Source organism: Camelina sativa, chromosome 2 (assembly GCF_030686135.1).
Source record: "Camelina sativa cultivar CO46 ecotype springtype chromosome 2, ASM3068613v1".
Classification (NCBI taxonomy): Eukaryota; Viridiplantae; Streptophyta; class Magnoliopsida; order Brassicales; family Brassicaceae; genus Camelina; species Camelina sativa.
This window is the reverse complement of record NC_141881.1, coordinates 28862108-28872948: the sequence shown is the minus strand read 5'-3', so window position 1 is coordinate 28872948 and position 10841 is coordinate 28862108. Positions and strand designations below refer to the sequence as shown.

The 10841-nt window shown below is 33.3% G+C and overlaps 1 protein-coding gene across 1 annotated transcript; it reads left to right on the top strand.

Annotated features, from left to right (window-relative positions):
* Positions 1–7339: 7339 nt before the first annotated feature.
* Positions 7340–10840, top strand: LOC104756945 (pentatricopeptide repeat-containing protein At5g61990, mitochondrial-like). The gene has a single exon (XM_010479615.3). The coding sequence runs from the start codon at positions 7460–7462 to the stop codon at positions 10193–10195; it is 2736 nt and encodes a 911-aa protein (XP_010477917.2). The 5' UTR covers positions 7340–7459; the 3' UTR covers positions 10196–10840.
* Position 10841: the final 1 nt, after the last annotated feature.

Below are 10841 nucleotides of genomic sequence, written 5' to 3'. Positions count from 1 at the left end.
TCTAACCCATACCAATTGACCGGCATTTACCGGTTACCATTTCTTATTTCGCACCGGCTATAACCGGTTGTAACCATTTCCGGGGGACCAGGGTCTGCGACCTCACAAAGCGAAAGACAAGTGACGAAATTATTTTTCTCTTTCTTTCTTTCTTTCCTCGACTTATTATTTTCACATTTTTTTAATTTAATAGCCTTTTTTTCCTAAAAAGATATTGTCATATCCTTTTCTAAAATTTAATTTTTTTCCTATATAAAAAATAATATTGAGAAGATAAAGAAAAGACCCATTTTTTGCATACATTTCCAAGTCTTATATCCCCAGAAATATAGCAATTTTTAGTCATCTTTCAATTGTTGACCAAAAACAAGAAAAGTTATTTTGAATTATTATTGTAAATAAGAGAACCTAGGTTCTATCTAGTGGTAGTATTATTTATTATTTACTGTGGCTGGAAAATTAGGGGTGAGAAAAGTAAATTAAAATGTCTAGAGAGGTAAGTAATAATGTAATATTGAGAGATTAGCAAGTAATAAAGGCTGCTGGTGCTTTACTTTATAAGAAGGGACTAACGGCGTCAACACGTAGAAGAACAAGCGTCGGGTTTTGGTTGGATAAAGAAGATAACGGTGTTTGTGAAAGAGCGTCAATGGGAAAGGTGTTGTGTTTTTATTGGGAAATGGCTTTGTCGTGCTGTGAACAGGCAAGACTCTTCTCGGAACCAAAATAAAAAAAAATTAAAAAAAAAAAGAGCAAGCGTATTCTAGCAATGTGAAGATATTTCTAATGTCATTTTCCACAGTCTTTTTTGTCTAACGTGCGCTCTTTGTTTTGGGAATTTTCGTCTCGTGAATCTCTCGTACTTAATTTTACCCTGTTTTCCTTTTTATGGAAAAACAAAGACGTTTCATTATTGTTTTTTCTTTTCTAATTTCCTCTTAATCCAATTTACAACTCAGATAATAATACCAAATTACTAGTAATAAACAAAAAGGAAATAAAAGATTGTCGAATTTTGTAAAACCGCGTATTAAAAAATGTAATATTTTGATCGACGAACAAAGTTGGAAAACACTAACAATTATTCCATAATTATTTTTAAGTAGTCGATTATATCTAAAAATTGTGCTTAAATTATCTTGGATTACTACTGATATACAGCTGGCAAATGGGATTTAAATTAATTAGTAGTAGTGATTCAGAGACTAGATTCCGTACAGCCCCGTCATAAATATATGCTGCCCGCCTATGTGGGAAGCGTTTAAAGGAAAACAAAATAAATCTGGTTTATATAGATCAGTGTTTTAATTGTAGCCACAGCTGGCAAAATAAGATTAGATTAACTAGGGGTTTTCCTAATGAAACAATGATCCAATACTGTCAGAAGTAGAGTTGTGTGAATTGAGCTGTAAATTTCATACTAAAGAAGATGATTTTTAATAGGAAAAATCTACAATATTAAAATCTTATTACAGGGAACTAAAAATTAGGTTGATTAAAATATGAGCTGAATTTCTTCTCATAGTTCATAGAAATATGTAACCATCACGATTTTTATTTATTTATAACAATCACAATCTATATAGACTACTAGAATATAGATAGCACGTACTACTAGAATATTGCTACAACCAAACCAATATCTTAAAAATCGATAAACGAACTCTACTCACTAGATAGTAGTACTATAATCGATCTCAAACAAGACAAATTAACATCACTTAACTAACTAATATAATAAATTAAATTACAAACCCATGGTGTTAATCATAAAACGTTTGGGAAAAGAAAAGAAAACAATCCTTTGGATAAAAGATTGCGAAATAAGAAGAAGAAGAAGAAGAAGAAGAAGAAGACTGTGTTCAACATCAACACGTCACACGCGAGATATGATGAACTAGAGGAAAACGATACGATACGATACGAGAGAGAGAGATAGATAGATAGATAGTAGTAGTAGTAGATAGGAGAGGAGGAGACGGGGGGAAATCACGTGTTGGTAACGCACTTGCTAAGAGGAGTGGGACCCATAGAGTACTGTGTAGCATTTGTGTGTGGTCTAAAAAGCAAACCCCTTTGTAGGAATCTTTGTCCGTTTAATTTAACATATATAATCAAAATACAAATACAATACAATACCCCCTTTTTATCTTTTTCTAATTGTATAATCATCTGCTTTTCTTTACCCTAATCAATTTTTATTAATATAACTAATATGATGTACTCCCATCACCAATTAAATAATTAAATTAAATTCTGGTGTCCTCAAAGCCTACGAACATTTTGTATACTGTGTACCCTTTTGCAATTTTAATAATCAGCAACACACATAACATAAAGTAGTAGACACAGGCTTTTTGTAAAAAGCATCTCTCTTCTCTTCAGCTCGATCGTTTGTTAATAATTTTCATATATCTCGGTTTATTAGACCATTTATATTCATAGTGATATACCTATAATTGAAACTAATAGTACAATAGTATTAATTACTTAGGTTGGCAAAGGGAAAAATATAGACTTAAATAGTACACTATCAAAATACTAGTATGGTCTTTTTAATCAAAATACTAGTATGGTTTTTTAAAAAGATAAGTATAACAAAATATTACTAGTATTTAAATTTCAATTTTTTTTTTAGTAGTAGTAACAAATATTATTGATATTATCAACGTATATAATAACTGTCGACATGTGTGTAGACTGTAGAGTAGTACATGCTCACACACGTGAATGTCCCCTTTATTGTCAATTTTTCATTATAATAATAGCTAAATAGGGTTGATATCTATCTATTTAGCCATTTACATATAGTATATATATTCTGTATTCTTTGATGATCGGTCCATGATGTTAACAAATTTTGGAGAAATAGGGTTGATGGAAAACGAGCAAAATGTGCTCTCTTTTTTTTTTTTTTTTTTTTTTGTCTTTCTAGAAATCTTGTTTGGTATCCATAAATATTTATAACCAGTGCTCATAAAAAAACTCTCAAAAACTTATCAATAAAAAATTAATATAGAGAAGAGAGAGAAGAAGAATAGAAGAGAAGCGATACTCAAATTACTTGAGGAAGAACCGATACTCAGCCAGAAGTGTCATTCAATTAATGGTTACTTATAATAAATATATAAATGCAATTAAAATATATATATATATTTTTTTAAAGTAACCCTCTAACGTCACTGCCGCTGGCGATGGTCTAAGACATAGTTTGAGTATTACTATTTCCTATGTGATATACTTATATAATAAGATCACCTAACATTTTACTGTAGATTTGTTTTCTTTTGTTGGTCAGAAAAGAAAAGGAATCATTCTCTAACACTGTGTTAATGTGTGTCATTACCAACCCATGATAGATTGTTTCCTGGTAAAAGACTTCTTTTTTTTTAATACAATAACAATAAAAATTAGAGTGGGGTTGAATTACATAGTAAAAGGGTCTGAGAGCGAGCTTAAACAATTTGCAACAAGAAAAGAAAAAGAACAACTATTAAAATGATGGACTAAGTTTTGTTTTTTACTTATTGAAAAAAAAACTAAATAAATAATAATAATAATGTGAAGTGATTACACGTGGGACCTACACGTGTCACCAGATTAAGGAGCACTAATACAAGAAATGGGTCATGCCTTCATGCTTCCTTTCTCCTAATCTCTTCCCTCTTTGAACCCTAACCTACAGACCAAACCCTACTTTCCATTACCTTAACTAACTAGTACTACTACTAATAATATTATTATTATATTTCTTCATAAACAATAATTAAAAAACCAAAATCTGAAAAACGTAGTTTTGGTTTTAATTCGAAAGGTGATAAAAAAAATTATTTCGCTACATCATTTCATGTTAACAAAAGTGTACAGTGAAACTTAAATTTCAAAATCATTTGTTTTTTATAATTAGTGAAAAGTGAAACAATTTTTTTAAAAAATATAGATATAGATAAAATATATTCTGGTCTTTTGGGTCTTTATCCCAACATGCCACGTCATAATCGCACTTCTAACATATCAAGGGAGTGAAACACACGCGCCCATGACGGATTCCAAGCGGAATTATTCAATCGGGTTTACAAAAGAGGTTTTGATTACAGAGAGGGACTCAGTCAGTGGTGGTCAGTTTACACAACCAAAAAAAAAAAAAGATGGCTCGTGGAATGTTGATTGGCGGACTCGAGCCATTCTATTCAAACAAGTTGATTCCGTTCGGGTCAATTTGAGGGAAGGGTAACGCTTGAGTGACTAGTCGGTTATCCGGGAAACGAATTGACACTCGCCACGTGGTTAGCAGTCTCTCTTTCCGACGCACGTGGGTCTCGCAGGTAAAAGCCAGAACGAATTACTCGTTTTTTTCTTTTTTTTTTGGTTTAATTAGAAAAAATAAAAAAGAGGGTTTGTTCCAATGGAGTTCGGTTACGTCTAGTCTCACGCACGTTGCGTGACAGTCGTTTAGGTGAGGAAACGGGCTAGGCTAGACTACAGATGATGATGTCATTTATTTTTTATTATACTCTTTTTTTTTTTGTAACTAATTATAGTATTATTGGAGTATAATTACAAGTTTTTTTTTTTGTTAATGAGTTTTCTGTTTTTGGCCTATTTTTTTCAGCAGACTAAAAAGTGAGAATCATAATCTTAAAGCTGGAAAATAATAATATTAATAAATTAAAAAAAAAAAAAAAAACAGAAGACGAACTTTAAAAACGGTCCAGCCATATAAAGCAGCCTACCTACCTGCTTCTTTAATCACATGTATTATCGTTTCCAACAAATTCCAATTTGTTTTTATTTCATTCTGATAATTTAGTTAAATCCAAAAGTAATGCCATTAGATTTATTGAATAGAATTATGATACTATTTGATTTATTTTGACTTCCCTAACTATTGCATAGTATGTAATTACCTCTTAAATTTACTATCGGAAGAGCTTGAGATATGGTTAAACATCAAATCGAATTGATCACTTATTTTCCACACTTGTAATAATTCTTTTTTTGGCTAATAATGTTTATGATATTTCATTAAAAAATGAAGCCTCAAAAATGTTGACTTCCATAACTAACTGGTGGTTAGAACTTAGAATTAATCACACTACTCCAATATAAACAAAAAAAAAAAACACTCGGAAACCAAAATAAAAATCCAAATAAAAACAAACAGAACCCATTAATACCATTACACACAACTGTAGCCGCCCATGTACGTCAATTTATCCTAAAATCATAGGATAAATTAAACAAATAATTATAATCGCATGGTTCCACCATATAATTTTAGAAGATAACCTCCTCCACCCCTATCAAGTCAATTAGAGATAACATACTTTTGATTATGTAATAAGCCATAATCATTTAACGTTTTGATTTAAATAATTTAAAGCTTGTGGCAAGTTGTCAAGACTTGCATGGAGGAATACGTCTGTGTGGTGATACATTTTGGACCGTCTTTTATCCCCCAATATGTATACATTTTCCAACGACTACTAATCATCAATCTTAGTATTATTTTCTCTTGTGATTATAAAATTAGCAATTTGATTAGTTATGAGTAATTGTTTTTTTTTTTGTTTGTTTCAATTAGTCGGACTTTATACAAAAAAAAATTGCCCACGTGTGACGTGTCGAGCCTCCTGTCCTCGTGATTTGGTTCGTCTAATTAACAATAGTTTTCATATAAGTTTGATCGGGTCAAATTATGAAGAAAAAATACGACAAAATAAATAAATAAAATTTTTATAATTATCTGTAACAATCTTAAATACAGACTCTCCCCCACCGACAGTGCTTCAATGTTGTCGGCTTATGCCATTTTATTTTATAAAATCGTCGCTAGGAACTTGAACTTGAGTTTAAAAAGAATTATGAAATACTAATACACGACCTCTCTGTTTTAAAAAATGTTTTAAGTTAAAAGTAGGTGATATTAGTAATTATTTTGGTTAGACAAGGTAAATTATCTTTTTCACAAAACATAATTGTTTGCTAATAGAATTTGGAAAACTTCCCTATCTCAATGAAAATATACTATTTCTGACTAAACATCACTTTAAGAAAATCAAATACTTTTTTAATCTTTATCTTTGACCATCATAGAACACAAAAAGATTAATTTATATTATCAAAAAAAACATAATGCACTAATTTCTGGAGCCAACTTGGATCGATGGGTCATAAAACAATAATACTAATAATTAAATGTATCTAATGACGATGAAAGCGTCTAAGATGATATTTAGTCGTCAGCTTGATTAACTTGTTTTCTTTACTCACTGCTTCCTTGCTTCCAACACCAATTATTTATTTATTTTTATTTTTTCTGTTCAAAGATTAATCAACTTGGAACAGTGTAACAATTCTAAAAAAGCAACATTTAATAATTTAATAAATTTTATCTTTACCCTATAGACTATTTTATTCTTATGATGATAGCATTTCGTCATTATGCTTAGTATTTTTTAAGTTGGATGAATAGAAGAATTTTAACTTGGATTTGCATCCAAAGTAGATCATACAAATGATTTATCATAATTAAGATCTACTTGGGAAGTTTCGTCGATGGTTTAAATCTAACATCCAATCGTATTAAGTCTAGAGTCATTATGGTTAAAGAGACTATTTCAGGGATGCTTATTGGATCATTCATATTTTTATTTTGTGCAACTAGTGATTTCGAAAAGCTATCTTAAAATCTTAGGCTTGGAAAATTTTAGACACTTGATTTTTCCGAGGTTTATTAGGTGACTTTATTTCTAGTTCATAATATCAATAACTAAATTTTCATATAGTATTAACTTAACCCTCAAGTATTTTGATACAAAGAAATATTATTAAATTACATGCAAAATTTTTATACACCCACATGTTTTGGAACAAACTAAAACACGTTTTATAATTTAAAACAAGTGATTTATTATTATGAGTGTTTAGTAAATGTTTACACCCATACGGACCCGTCGACTTTTCTCAAAAAAGATAATCTCATGTCAAAACAAAATAGGAAAGGAAAGTTGGTCAAACCATGCATTTCACACACTATGGATTTGGGGTAAACACATTCATGCACCATTTGAAATTCAACTTTAGTGGGGATCTTCATCATATCTTCTCCCATAACCCCCATTTTATATAAATATCATTTTAATTCAACCTCTATGAATATAAAACAATACTATAACATACCATACCACTTTTCTATATTACAAAATAACATTAAATTATCTCTCTTTCAAATTTAAAACCCGTAAATCACGTGTAATTCATACAAATCTACTAATTCTATTTTTTAAATTTTTTTACTATCTAATTGTGTAGAAACCATCAGAAAATGCAAGGAGAACGTAAATATTTGGGCTCAAAAGCCCAAATTATAGTGGGCCTTTAGAATAATGGTAATATATTTTTTTTTGTTGATTAAATCCTCTTCTCCGACGAGGTTGTTGAATCTCCGATATCGGAAATGATGAGATCAACGTTGCTAAGACCGAACCGTTTACTTTTCCGATCGTTTTCCGTTAACATTGAGAAAATCTCCGACTCATCAGCTGAAATAGCGGGAATACTCAACCAGGTGAACTGGCTCGACACTCTTGTATCTTCGAATCTTTCCACCGAGATTAACCCAGACGTTGTTCTCTCCGTTTTACGATCCAGACGCGTCGATGATCCCGCTAAGCTTTTCAGTTTCTTCAATTGGGTCGATTCTCAAAAAGTTACGGAGCATAAATTGGATTCGTTTTCGTTTCTCGCTTTGTTTCTGTGTAGTTTCGGTAGTTTTGAGAAAGCTCATAGTGTTGTGAACCGTATGATTGAGAGGAAATGGCCTGTATCTGAGGTTTTGAGTTCGATTGTGAGGTGTTCGAGAGAGTTTGAGGGTAAGAGTGATGACGGAGTTGTATTTGGGATCTTGATTGATGTGTATATTGAGAAAGGGTTGTTAGATGAAGCTGTGTTTGTGATTCGTAGTACTATGGATTTGGGATTGGTTCCTAGTTCGGCACGATGTAACCATCTCTTGGAAGTGTTGTGTCAAAAGGGAGGTTTTGATGAAGCTCTTGAGCTGAAGAAGTTGATGGTTTGTAAAGGATTGGTGGTATCTAAGCAATCGTACAATATACTTGTAGATGTGTTGTGTAAGCAGAAGAGTCTAGAAGATGCTAAATCGTTGCTGGTAGAGATGGATAGTGTTGGTGTGTATCTTGATGATGTTTCGTGTAGTATACTGATTGGTGGTTTACTAAAGGGCAGAGATGCAGATGCTGCAAACGGATTAGTTCGTGAGATGGTTTCACTTGGAATTAACATCGATCCTAAGATGTATGATTATTTTGTTTGTGTGATGTCAAAGGAAGGGGCGATGGAGAAGGCAAAGGCTTTATTTGATGGGATGATTGCATGTGGAGTGACACCAGGTGTTCGGGCTTATGCTAGTTTGATCGACGGATATTTTCGAGTGAAGAATGTTGTTAAGGGTTATGAGTTACTTGTTGAAATGAAAAAGAGGAACATTGTCATATCTCCATATACTTATGGTACAGTGGTGAAAGGCATGTGTTCTTCTGGGGATCTCGATGGAGCTTATAACATTGTGAAGGAAATGGGTGCAAGTGGTTGCAGACCCAATGTGGTTATTTATACTACATTGATCAAAACTTTTCTCCAGAAAAGTAGGTTTGGAGATGCAGTGAGGGTGTTAAAAGAAATGAAAGAACAAGGAATCACACCAGACAATTTTTGCTACAATTCCCTTATCATTGGTCTTTCAAAGGCTAGAAGAATGGATGAAGCAAGGTCTTTTCTGGTTGAAATGGTCGAGAACGGATTAAAGCCAGATGCTTTCACCTATGGGGCATTTATCAGTGGATATATAGAGGCAGGGGAGTTTTCATCTGCAGATAAGTATTTGAAAGAGATGCTGGAATGTGGCGTAATTCCAAATAAGGTTCTTTGCACGGGTTTGATCAATGAGTATTGCAAAAAGGGGAAAGTAATAGAGGCATGTTCAGCATTCAGATCCATGGTTGAACAAGGGATCCTGGGGGATGCTAAAACATACACTGTTCTTATGAACGGTCTTGTTAAAAATGGTAAAGTAATTGATGCCGAGGAGATTTTCCACGAAATGCGTGGAAAGGGTATTGCACCTGATGTATTCTCTTATGGTACTCTCATTGATGGATTTTCTAAGTTGGGAAATATGCAAAAGGCTTATCGTATATTTGATGAGATGGTTCAAGAAGGTTTGACTCCTAATGTTATCATATACAACATGTTGCTCGGTGGCTTCTGCAGATCTGGTGAAATTGAAAAAGCTAAGGAGCTGCTTGATGAAATGTCTGGTAAAGGTTTTCCCCCGAACACAGTAACTTACTGCACAATTATAGATGGATATTGCAAATCTGGGGATCTAGCTGAGGCGTTTCGGTTAGTTGATGAGATGAAACTAAAGGGATTAGTTCCTGATAGTTTTGTGTACACAACACTCGTGGATGGGTGTTGCAGATTGAACGATGTGGAAAGAGCTATAAGCATCTTTGAGACAAACGAGATGGCTTGTGCTTCTAGTGCCGCCCCTTTCAATGCTTTGATCAGTTGGGTTTTTAAGTTTGGAAAACCAGAATTAAGAACAGAAGTGACAAATCGTCTAATGAATGGGTCGTTTGATAGGTTTGGAAAACCCAATGATGTAACATATAATATTTTGATTGATTATCTATGCAAGGAAGGAAACTTGGAAGCTGCCAAGGAGCTCTTTCACCGCATGCAGAAAGCTAATCTGATACCTACTGTTATAACTTACACATCTCTTCTAAACGGGTATGATAAAATGGGTAGAAGATCTGAAATGTTTTCTGTATTTGATGAGGTGATTGCTGCGGGAATTGAACCAGACAACATTATGTATAGTGTTATCATCAATGCTTTCCTGAAAGAAGGGATGACGACGAAAGCACTCGTTCTTGTGGATCAAATGTTTGCTAAGAACGCTGTTGATGATGGGTGTAAGCTAAGTATTTCAACATGCCGGGCTCTACTCTCTGGTTTTGCTAAAGTGGGAGAAATGGAGGCAGCTCAGAAGGTTATGGAGAACATGGTTCGACTCAATTATATTCCTGATTCTTCCACTGTTATTGAGTTAATCAATGAAAGTTGCATTTCCCCAAACCAAAGAATGGAAGCTGATGCCGCTACATAGATTTACGACAGAAAGCCGAAAGCAAGCAAGCTTCCTTCTTTCTTTCTGGCTAAAAAGGAGTCTGCTGACTCGAGTTTGGTTTGCGGCCAATTTCTTTGCCTGCCTGAAAATTGCTGAAAGGTTTGCAATCGTGGCAAACGGTAACATTGATCCTAACCTGACCTATTATCTTAAAGCTTCATCCTCTCACTTTTGACGCTCTCTACTCGGTCTCAGTTTTCTGATATGCCATTGTTTATTTATTACCGTTAAGAAGATGCAATTGCTGTTCCTGGTATAGCTTGCGGCTGCTCATAAACTCTTCTGGACCAATTCATTTACTTCAGAACGGATTTGCCTTCAGCTAGACATGTTGGATTCCATTAATTTACTTGGCAGCAGTTTCCATCACGATAACCACAATCAGGAATTGACAGTGAATGGGAGACGCATCTGAGCTGTTGATTCTGCAATTTCCTCGATATTTGTAGGCTAGAAATATCACAGTTAAGAAACAGAACTGGCAGTGTTGTAGTAACTCAATCCTCCTGGTCATTCATATCTAGCGTCAGTCAATCTACATTTTCAGTTTTGTAATAGATTTGTGTACTGAATGTTACAATGATTGATCAAATTATATAAAGTTTTGTTCCATCAGTTTCAAAAG

Bases quoted from the DNA above. Each gene is read 5' to 3' on its own strand.
- LOC104756945 (XM_010479615.3), top strand. From the start codon at position 7,460: ATGATGAGATCAACGTTGCTAAGACCGAACCGTTTACTTTTCCGATCG.